The sequence below is a fragment of the Arachis ipaensis genome, chromosome B04 (genome assembly GCF_000816755.2).
Source record: "Arachis ipaensis cultivar K30076 chromosome B04, Araip1.1, whole genome shotgun sequence".
In the NCBI taxonomy this organism is placed as follows: Eukaryota; Viridiplantae; Streptophyta; class Magnoliopsida; order Fabales; family Fabaceae; genus Arachis; species Arachis ipaensis.
In genome coordinates, this window is record NC_029788.2 from 130,611,380 (window position 1) to 130,623,158 (window position 11,779).

Genomic DNA, 11,779 nt, shown 5'->3' on the forward strand with positions numbered 1-11,779 from the left:
GTATGATATTACTCCTATATATATTGTCTAGTAGATATTTTTCCATTGACTAATAAAATGACAAAGCCGAAGACTCGCAAAGAAGACTCACAAACGGGTGAACTTTAACATCGACGTCAATTAACCAATTTTCTTCTATAAAAGAAAATAAAAAATTTTGGAACAAATCTTAACCTATTATTGTAGATTTATTAAACATCCCCTGAAAATTAAAGCTCAAAACATATATACATGGGAATTTAATTTTGATGCATGTCAGTTAAAAATTATTTTTTACTATATCTAATTATATGATACCACCACTACAACAATATAGATTATTTTTTAGGGTTATAATGTGTAAAAGAAAATTAAAATTTGTCAAAAAAACAAATTTTGGCACTATTCTAACTATGAAAATATGTTAATAAAAATTTTGTCAAAAATAGTATTTTTAACATATAAGTGATTGTGAAAAAAATTTAAATCTTATTTTGATAAATATTGGCTGTCAAAAATAATTTGTTAGAAAATTTTGAGAACATATTTTATGTGATACTTATTAATTGTCAAAAATACTATTTATTTTGACACTTATTGACTATAAAATATTTTTAACAAAAAATTTTAACAAATAATGAAATGAGATCTTGAAACTAAATAATAAATTGAGATTTTGAAGATAAAGAATGTGTAGTATAATCCTAAACTGAGAGCAGCGTGATGTCAAAATTAACAGAGTCCAAAAAAGAATAAAAATAGTGGAGTAAATTGAAAACAAATGAGTATCAAAATTGAGGAGTAATTTTCTACGGTCAAATTATTCATCAAGAAAACATAAAAAATTTGACATTTGTGATATTTGTCAAAAATATATATTAATTTTGACACTTAATTATGGTATTAAAAAATAAAGTGTTAAAATAACTCTATTTTCTTGTAGTGCACATTAACAAAAATAATTATCTTTTAAATTGACAACGTGAACAATAATTCAAGAGAATAGTTATAATTATACGATGGTGTAAAACGCATCAAATGAAAAATATAAAAACTAACACATAGCACCATGACAAACTGAAAACTATCACATAGTTTTATCTAGCAAATTGGGATTAAAGTATCATTTAACGGGACATATTTAAAATGTCATTATTGACCAGTCATGTATGTCAATGTCACTGACCAAGTCTTCTTCTAAGTTCTAATTTATTTATTATGTTTATGTTTATTTAATTAGACTTAACATCTACATGCATTAGTGGATCTCTTCCCTCCACTCCATACCCGGGTTTTGGGCAATATAAATACACAACAGCATAGGATGTATAGCCATGCAAAAAAGAAATTAAATTACACTACAATAGTAGTTTCCATTAATCAGCATGAAGGCCATTTTCATTGCATTCTTACTTTTGGCTTCCATGGCCTTCCTACCCTCTTCAACTCTAGCAGCTCGTGAAGTCAAAGGTTTCTTTTGTTTTGCCATAAATTATAAGAGTTAATTAATCCAAAATTCATATGCATGAGTAGTCCTATAAATAGTGTCACGTATTACATGATTTATATATTCTGATATGTATAAGCACTTAAGAATTTCTCTTCTACAAAAATTTCCTTCTAATATAACATGCATGGTATGTGCTAATGATTAATGAATGCAGGAGAGAAAGCAGCAAGATATACAGCAGTAACAGCTCCTACTAAGAACCCTAATAAACCTGCTGTTAACTGTCCCCCTAATTCGCCTTACAGAGAGTGCCTCAAACCGCAGCCGCCGCCAGCGCCAAAATGTTCAGCCTACAGTCGTCGCTGCCCACCATGATGATGCATATCTATGAAGGCAAATAAATTGGAGTGAATGAAGAAGAAGCTTTCCTTGTTAATTAGTCTATAAATAGTAATAGTAATATGTGAATAATAAAACTCTCTTCATCATGAGTTTTATGTGTGTCTTAATATTGTAATTAATCATCTCTCTCTATATATGTATGTCAGATTTCACAATGTGGTAGAAAATTACATAATAATAAGAAGAAAATTCTTCACACAATGAATCCCATTGCATAAACAGGATAGAAACATGAAAGCCATTAGTTATGCCTTTTGTCCTTATTATTAGTAGGAGCTTCTTAATGATTTTATCAAAATTAAAAAAAAAATCTGACTTAATATTGATTCTCTCATGTAAAAGTATAGACGACTTGATGGTTAGTGAACAGATCTTGGTGAATATGTGTATCTAACAGAAAGAATGATTCTGAATATGTGTATTATAAGAAGAGAAGAGACTCTGTTTTACATAACAAGAGTACAAAATGAAGAAGTTAAAAGAATTTTTCAAATAATATCAGAATAAATTATCATTTCTATCCATAAAAGATATAAATGCTGATAAATGTATCCATATAAAAAAAGATAATTGTAACCACAAATGATATTCGTGTGCTAAGAATAACCAAATGTTAATTACGTAATTGGTCCGTTAGGGTACTCTTGGCACACAGAAACCATCTTCCGCAGTTACAATTATCATTTTATTCTTATATAGATATATTTGTCTGTATCATTCATGAGTATAAATGATAATTTATTCTCCAAATATTCAATCCCAAACTAATACAGGATGAATCAGATATCCTTACAATATATATTAAGAGCACCATATTATGTGATTAGTAGTCAGTAATTAATTATTATTAATATTTTTAATAATATAAAATTATATTTAATAGTATAAAATTATATATTTTCTTTTTTTATGATTAAATGCTAGTTATATTTTAATGAAAGTATTAGCTCTTGAACCTTTTTCAATATCCTTAACTAATAATTTTATCTAACAATTTGGGATTAAAAATTCATTTGGACGGAAGTGATTAATAATTTATTCTATTCATTTTTAAATAACTACGGATAAGAGTTAAACTAAGAAATTTTTCTTTTTCAATTTTTTAAAATTATTAAAAAAATTTCATAAGCACTAAATAATTTCTCTGAACTTAAATTGAATTTTAGGTTTATACTTTTATCTTGTAAATACTGTAAATACTTGTATTTAATAATTTATCAAGTATAGTAATTAAATAATACACATATTAATTTTTTTCATCTCCTCCTCCTCTCCTCTTTCTCTTCTCTTTGTCTCTCTCTATCAATTAATAACTTTTTCTACTATATAATCTCAAACATTACAAAAAAATATTTTATTATTTTTTTTGATACAATATATTCTTTAGTTTTGGAAAATTATTTTAAAACGAAAAGAGTATATCAATCACCATCGTTATGTCCTTTTTAATATATTTTCTTTTCTTCCCGCACTCCCATTTCTCAAATTATGGCGTCTCCAATAAATTATAAATTTTGTCTCAATTTGTATACTGTTTAAATTTAAAGGAGAATAATTTGTCTAAATGAATTTTCATCTATATAGTCAAGTCAACTTGAAAATCACTGCACCATAATTAAACAAAATAATCCCTTAAACTAACACCACCAGTTTTGACGATTATTTCATTATTCCCTTCAGGTAGTACTCAGTCAAGAAGATACTACACTACACTGAGCAATTAATAAGCATCATGTTGCTACTAAAAAAAATGCATGCTGTCGCAAGAATGCAGAAAAATCATGATAAATTTATTAAGATATATATGTGTGTTATATTTGTTATTTGAGTGAAATATCAAATGGGTTCTTATTAATTTTTATTCTGGATAAACTAAGGTTTAATTTTTTAGAATACTAAATAAATAATGAATCTCTAATATTTGTTAAAAGGTGATAAAGTCTTTAATTTTTCTTAAAAAATATATAATATGGTTAATAGATTAAATTATTTGACACTTTAAATAATAAAAGACTAATTTTGTGAATGACCAATTCAACTTTCCGAACAATTTGGGTTAATGAAGGGCTAATATAAAATACATAATTTTAATTTGCTTGTGACGACTTGACCATGAAATTAAGTTGGTACATGCAACCCACCACAGATTGATCTATCGAGTGTATGTAGGGTTATCAAAAATTATCATTGGTGTACTTACTCTAAATGAGTAGGACGCATGTGGCTACTAATATGCAAAATAAGATTACAAGACATATCTACTTGAATACCCTTCAATCTTGTAAGACTATAAATACATGATGATGATATATATCGCCATGCATAAGGAAAATTGAAGTGTAGTCTCATCTTCACTTATTACAAATAAATATCTCCTAATAATCATGTCATAAGATGAAGCCAATTTTGTTTGCAATATTCTTGATTTTGGTTTCGGTAATGTTCCTTCCCTCCTCAACACTTGCAGCTCCAGCAGTAGGGAAGCGCGTAAGAACTCTTATCTTATATTATCTCCTTCTAATCATTTATAGAATGTTAAAAGAATATAACCATTTATTATTTAATTTTAGAAAATCAAAAAATTATTAAAAGCCAATTTAAAATATGAATCTTATTAGAAAATAATGCTAGAGACAGAGAAGAGACTGAAACTCAGTATTATGTTTGTTGGTTCAGAGACTAGTACTAAAATTTCTGTCTCTGTCTCCAAAATTTCAGTATTTCAGTACCTCCAAAAAGTAAGGACACATGGTACTAAAATTTTTAAAGATGGAAACTGAAACTTTAATGACATTTTATACCTAAAATATCCTCATTTTAATTAATTAATTCCAATTTTATCCTTTGTGCAAATTAAATTAGAGTTTTATTCTTGTTTCAATTTCTGTCTCCCATTTTACACCAAACAGAATGCTTAGATTTATTTCAATATCTGTCTCTTTCTCTCAGTCTCAGTCTTTCCGTCTCTGTCTCTCCACCAAACGCTAAGTCTCTGTCTCTCAGTCTCAGTCTTTCCATTTCTGTCTCTCTACCAAACGCTACCTTATAGAATGTTAAAGAATATAACCATTTATTATTTAATTTTAGAAAATCAAAAAATTATTAAAAGCCAATTTAAAATATGAATCTTATTAGAAAATAATGCTAAAGAATCAACGGTTCTATTATTAAAAAAAAAAAGAAAAAAGAAAAAAATTGTGAATGGCCTGTAATTTTTCTTACTTATATAATATATATGCAGGTGGTGATAAGAAAGAAGCATATAGAAGAGGAGGAAGAAGAGCTCCTAATTCTTATGTGGACAATGATCCATATGAAAGAGGAAGAGTTGGAGGAGTACATGCACCTCCTAATCCTGTTCGCTTTCGTCCTACACGTCCATACAGAGGAAGAGGAAGAGGAGGAGGACCACCACATCCACATCCTAAGCCTCATGTCTTATAGAGCTGTTTTCTTGTATTGCTTTATTCCTATTCCTCCCAATTCTTATAGAGGAACAGCTCCGAATCCACATAGAAGATGTATTAATAATCCATACAACTGTTTTTGCTCTCCACCACCTAATAATTAAGCATTTAACACTTCATTAATTAATTGAGGTCAAAGAAGAAGCAATGATAATAATAATTCATATATAAAGTGTTTCGTTTTAATTTGAGTGCCTTGTATCCAAATGCATAAACTTGTAATATATTAACTAGCGTGTTAGATTTGAGCTTCTTGTAAACTTAATAGTGCCTGTGAAATAAAACCATATATTAGCCTTCAATTTTCAGAGGTTGGCTTTTTCTTTCTTGTTTAATTAATTTCATTTTTGTATTGGCAAATCTATACCGCTACTTTCGAGGAGTGTTAGAGGTAAGCAAGTTTTGTGTTTTGTAACCATCAATTGGCTATTAATAGTATTTTTAAGGTTTAATTACTCTCTTGGTTCCTATAGTTTCACGAAATTTTCAATTAGATCCCTATACTTTTTTTCTTTTTAATTGGGTCCCTATACGTTAATTTTTTTTTCAATTTAGTTCCTATTAACGTTAAACGTCTAAAAACTGTTAGTGACTTACGAAATTACTTGTATACCCTTAGGGACCTAATTGAAAAGAAAAAAAGTATAGGGACCTAATTGAAAATTTAGTAAAACTATAAATATTTAATGAAAGATATTCCTATAATCCCTATTCACACTACAAGAAATTACCGAAATAGCGACCGATTTAGTGATTGATTTCTCTTAAAAATCGGTCGCTGAACCCTTTAGCCACTAATTTCTGAACTAAAAATCTAAATCGGTCACTAACTCTGTCATTGTTCCTAATTTTATAATTATAGATTTTTACTCATTTCAGATTAACCACTATTAAAACTAAATTTTCATAAATAATTATATTTTCACAAAATATAAAAAGAATTGAACATAGATTAATTTTTCAAATAAATACCACAACATTTACAATGTCTACATCGAAATATAGAATTTAACATATTGAAATTTCCTAAATACATTAAATTTATGATCCACAATGTCTTCACCATAGCAAGGTGCTTCATTCATGCTTTTGTACAAAGCTGAATCAAACTTTTAGGCCCTCATAAAGATAGAAGCTCGACTTAAATTCCATACTTATGTTCCAAAAGGACATTCTCTTTCTAAGTCTCCAACAAAGACAACACCTGCAACCAACATATCACTCTCAATTAAAACATAATAGAACAAATCTTTTATTATGTGAAAAAGGAGCTCCACCAGGTACCGGCCAATATTTCCACTTGGTCATGTGTTCTTTCTCCCTTAAATATCTCCTTAACTTGTCAGCCCTATGCTTGTGAGTGCCAGATTTTGTTTAAGCCATGAAAGAAATCTCACCTTCTTTATATTCAAGGTCTTCAGGCACTTCTAGCAAGTCTTGAAGTCTAGTCTAAAATCAACTTTGTATCTGAACATTTCCTCCAAAATAAACAAATAAGTATTAAATACCAAACAAAAATTATAGCACAGAGCTAGAAATGACCAAAGGCCCAAGGAAATCAACTCATTGATATTAGATAAACAATGCAAAAGAACATGCTGGCCATTTCTCCTATACTTGATGGAATGCAAAAAACATAAATGAAAAGAGAGGCAAAGTGATGATGTGAAGATCTAGTAGAAAATATGATAAATTTTAACATAAAAAACACACTAAGATTTTTAATAAAAACACAAGAAGCCAACACAAATACAAGAAAACAAATGCAAATTCCTATAGAACCCGATAAACCAATGATCCTAACAAATAAAGAGGATTGATATGCATCCTGAATAAAAGCATTCCATAACCAATATCACATAAGAGATATAATGGAACCAATTGTAGCCCCAACAACCACCTGGTTCATTGTATGAAGTTGTTGTGATACCCTTAGATACGACTGGAAACACACAAGAGCATGCATCAGAAACTCAAGCTACCAAAAATATTAGTTGCCATCATTACAGTAAAACTCGGATATTTCAATGCTAATTCATATGAATAGCTTATATTAGATAAATTCATATTTTAAAAAGTTCTTACCAAGTTTCAATGGATAAATATGTTTGTGCATTCTGAATATAAATGCAAATAATGCAATGTTTGAATACATATACTGAAGGTTTCCAAGTTTATATGCTTTCCTTCGTTGAGATCATTGCAATATGGAAACAATAACATGACATAAGTCATCAACTAGACAAAAGGCAGACTTCAGTGTCATGAACAATTACCAAACGAAAATACAATATTGCCAAACGAAAATACAATATACTTACAAAATAAGAACCACATGTCAAGTACAATCCACTGAGGACAATGCTGTAAACATTTAGCCTAAGCAATTCTACAGCTCCAGCATGATAAGAGAAACAATCGCATGTATGTAGTGAATTAGTATATACTAAAATAAGAACCATTTTATTATATGATGATGAAATTATAACTAAAAATAAAGGATCAATCCACATAAGTATAAGTTTAACAGTATATACCTCAACTTCAATGGTATTAAATCAGAATCCAGAATTCCCTTTAACTGCAACAAGAAGTCGATCCGGACAAGCCACTGCAGCCGAAATGCAATACCTAAGGCCAACCCCCCAAGTCCCTGCATCCAACCTAGTCCTGGGCTCTGTCTGAAATGGAAGCCACGGGAGTAGGCGCGAGGCAGCGAAACCAAGCGCAAGGGATGGAGTGGCGGCGCGGTGAGGGAGGGACGGAGGCACGGGCGGCGAGGCGAGGAAAGCATGGAAGCACGGAGGCACGGAGGCGAGACACGGCGAAGGAGAGAGGGACAGAGGCGCGGCGAAATACAAGGGATGAGTAGAATACAAGGGACGAGGCATGACAGGGACGTCGAGAGGAGGAGGCGCGGCGAGAGGCACCATGCGGCAGATCCGGAGAGAGCTCGATTGAGAGGTTAGGGCTAAGGATATGGGAGTGTGGGGGGTCACTGGGCTATGGATGGGAGTGTGGGAGTCAGCTGAGAAGGATTTTTTTGGAATTTTTAAAATATAAGAGTGTCCTGTTATCTTCAAAAAGAGAATATTCGTTTTTTTAAGAGAATATTCTGTTATTTTAGACGTTTTTGTCATGGTAGGGATTTAATTGAAAAAAAAATTAACATATAGGGACTCAATTGAAAAGAAAAAAAGTATAAAGACCTAATTGAAAATTTCGTGAAACTATAGGGACCAACAGAGTAATTAAACCTATTTTTAATGGTGTGAGATTATATTCAATAGTAAAAAATCACTCACTTTTCTTTTAATGGTTAAGTACTGACCAGATTATTAAAAAAGTGCTGGCCTAGAGTTTTCCAAAATGAAATTACATTTGTTCCAAAATTTTACTTCTAAATATTGGTATGTAAAACCAAGAGCATTACTTTCTGCTACTAGCTAGATTTCCTAAATGATGATCAATTAAAAAGAAATAGTTGTCGTAGAAAATTATTGCTAGCTAGTCCCCAATAATTCTTCATTTATACGTGAAGTCACTAAAAATAGCATATATTTCATTGTCAATATACTTTTTAATATAAATTTCGTGACTGTATACGAGTATTTATCTATTTTACAATATAACCCTGGAGAAGAATCATAACCATTCAATCATTGAGCGAAAAGAAAAAGTTTAAGGTGAATGCTATCATACCCTCTCTAAAGTAATATGTAAGTTATTCTCTCTGATGTGTCACATTTTAATTGGGTGTTTATTTTAACCTGAGTTACCTTCTCCACTCTTTTCGTCGTCGTTGCGCCTCTCAAGCATCACCGTCTCATTGGTGTTTCGTTTTCTCTTCCCAAATCATTCTTCTAGAAAAAGTACTCTAACTCTCTCTAATTGTGTTTACTCCTTCTCACACCTTCGTCGTCCTCCCAAGCATCACGGTCTCGTTGGGTATCTTATTTTATCTTCTCAAATCATTCTTCTAGAAAAGGTACTCCAACTCTCTCTCTCTAATTGCGTTTACTCCTCCCCATTGTACTCATTCATCGTCGTCGTTACACCTCCCAAGCATCACTGTCTCATTGGATGTCTTGTTTTCTCTTCCCAAATCATTCTTTTAGAAAAGGTATTCCAATTCTCTCTAATTGCGTTTACTCCTCCCCACTCACCGTTTTATTGGCCGTCACCGTCTTCCAAGATATTATTAACTCTCACGAGATTAAAGTAATTCAGGTTAAAATAAACACCCAATTAAAATATGACATATCAAAAAAGATAACTTACATGTTATTTTAGAGAGGGTAAAATAACATTCACAAAGTTTAATTATTAGTATAAAAGTTTCAGTGTTGTCGAGCAATATAGTAATGTCTCTATCTAAGTTTATTTAGAAATTTACTTGTTCTTAGTAAGGTACTGAAATTCCACAAGTAGAAAATGACACAAAAGAGGAAAATTATTCAAATAATAAATATAGTTTAAATTTCATCCAATCCCAAGCCTACACTATCCTTATTAATAAATGATTTTATCTAACAAATTGGGATTAAAGTTTCATATAACGGGACATATTTAAAATGTAATTATTGACCAGTCATGTATGTCAATTGTCACTGACCAAGTCTTCTAAGTTCTAATTTATTTATTATGTTTATTTAATTAGACTTAACATCTACATGCATTAGTGGATCTCTTCCCTCCCCTCCATACCCGGTTTTTGGGCAATATAAATACACAACAGCATAGCATGTATAGCCATGCAATAAGAGAATATAAGTGACAACACATATACACTACATACAATAGTAGTTTCCATTAATCAGCATGAAGGCCATTTTCATTGCATTCTTACTTTTGGCTTCCATGGCCTTCCTACCCTCTTCAACTCTAGCAGCTCGTGAAGTCAAAGGTTTCTTTTGTTTTGCCATAAATTATAAGAGTTAATTAATCCAAAATTCATATGCATGAGTAGTCCTATAAATAGTGTCACGTATTACATGATTTATATATTCTGATATGTATAAGCACTTAAGAATTTCTCTTCTACAAAAATTTCCTTCTAATATAACATGCATGGTATGTGCTAATGATTAATGAATGCAGGAGAGAAAGCAGCAAGATATACAGCAGTAACAGCTCCTACTAAGAACCCTAATAAACCTGCTGTTAACTGTCCCCCTAATTCGCCTTACAGAGAGTGCCTCAAACCGCAGCCGCCGCCAGCGCCAAAATGTTCAGCCTACAGTCGTCGCTGCCCACCATGATGATGCATATCTATGAAGGCAAATAAATTGGAGTGAATGAAGAAGAAGCTTTCCTTGTTAATTAGTCTATAAATAGTAATAGTAATATGTGAATAATAAAACTCTCTTCATCATGAGTTTTATGTGTGTCTTAATATTGTTAATCATCTCTCTCTATATATGTATTTTGCTGTCAATGTATGTCAGATTTCACAATGTAGTAGAAAATTACATAAGAAGAAGAAAATTCTTCACACAATGAATCAATCCCATTGCATAAACAGGATAGAAACATGAAAGCCATTAGTTATGCCTTTTGTCCTTATTATTAGTAGGAGCTTAGCTTCTTAATGATTTTATAAAAAAAAAAAATCTGACTTAATATTGATTTTCTCATGTAAAAGTATAGACGACTTGATGGTTAGTGAACAGATCTTGGTCAATATGTGTATCTAACAGAAAGAATGATTCTGAATATGTGTATTTTTATAAGAAGAGAAGAGACTCTGTTTTACATAACAGAAGTACAAAAATGACATAAGAAAAAGTTAAAAGAATTCTTCAAATAATATCATCCAAATATTCAATCTCAAGCCAATACAGGATGGATCGGATATCCCTACAGTAATATTAGGGGCACCATATTTTATAATTTGTAGTCAATAATTAATTATCATTAATATTTTTAATAATATACAATTATATTTAATGGTATGATTATACATTTTTTTTTATGGTTAAATGNCTTTTTTCTTTTTATTTTATTCTTTTAAAAAGAATAAAAAAATCAATACTGCAAAATTATTAGAAAGAAAAAGAAAAAAAAAACGTAACAACAATAGCAGCAATAAAAGAATAATGATGAAGAAAAAATGCGCAAAAAAGAATAAAAAACATAAAAAAAAAGGAAGAATGCGAAGAAAATGAAAAAAGAACAACACACAAAAAAAAATGCGAAAATAAAAAAGGATATATTTACACTAATAAAATATGTGTGTAATGAAAGTGATTTTTATTAAGTTTGAATTAATTTGATTAGATTTACTTGCCAAAAAAATTTAAATGTTTAACAAGACTGATTTCTATGCATGCAAATTAAAAGAAAAACGAGGAAGCTATATAATATTTTTATATATTTAAAATTTGTTTATTAAAAACTTAAATCTCTTTTATAGTATCTAAATTTTACTCATAAAATTTAAAAATAAAAAGGTAAATTTTATCTTAATTACTGCAATAAT

General features: G+C 30.1%; 3 protein-coding genes across 3 annotated transcripts; all 3 read left to right on the forward strand.

Moving 5' to 3' along the window:
- On the forward strand, positions 1,242–2,032 carry LOC107635533. The gene is made up of 2 exons (XM_016339026.2): positions 1,242–1,449; positions 1,644–2,032. Exons 1-2 carry the CDS (start codon positions 1,365–1,367, stop codon positions 1,802–1,804), a joined length of 246 nt encoding a protein of 81 aa, XP_016194512.1. The 5' UTR covers positions 1,242–1,364; the 3' UTR covers positions 1,805–2,032.
- On the forward strand, positions 4,127–5,606 carry LOC107635534. The gene is made up of 2 exons (XM_016339028.2): positions 4,127–4,318; positions 5,073–5,606. Exons 1-2 carry the CDS (start codon positions 4,226–4,228, stop codon positions 5,400–5,402), a joined length of 423 nt encoding a protein of 140 aa, XP_016194514.1. The 5' UTR covers positions 4,127–4,225; the 3' UTR covers positions 5,403–5,606.
- LOC107635536 lies at positions 10,026–10,848 on the forward strand. Its single transcript, XM_016339030.2, has 2 exons — positions 10,026–10,204; positions 10,399–10,848. Exons 1-2 carry the CDS (start codon positions 10,120–10,122, stop codon positions 10,557–10,559), a joined length of 246 nt encoding a protein of 81 aa, XP_016194516.1. The 5' UTR covers positions 10,026–10,119; the 3' UTR covers positions 10,560–10,848.

Coding starts and splice junctions, on each gene's coding strand:
- LOC107635533 (XM_016339026.2), top strand. CDS start 1,365: ATGAAGGCCATTTTCATTGCATTCTTACTTTTGGCTTCCATGGCCTTC. Junction 1,450..1,643: donor AGCAGCTCGTGAAGTCAAAG/GTTTCTTTTGTT, acceptor TAATGAATGCAG/GAGAGAAAGCAGCAAGATAT.
- LOC107635534 (XM_016339028.2), top strand. CDS start 4,226: ATGAAGCCAATTTTGTTTGCAATATTCTTGATTTTGGTTTCGGTAATG. Junction 4,319..5,072: donor CTCCAGCAGTAGGGAAGCGC/GTAAGAACTCTT, acceptor ATATATATGCAG/GTGGTGATAAGAAAGAAGCA.
- LOC107635536 (XM_016339030.2), top strand. CDS start 10,120: ATGAAGGCCATTTTCATTGCATTCTTACTTTTGGCTTCCATGGCCTTC. Junction 10,205..10,398: donor AGCAGCTCGTGAAGTCAAAG/GTTTCTTTTGTT, acceptor TAATGAATGCAG/GAGAGAAAGCAGCAAGATAT.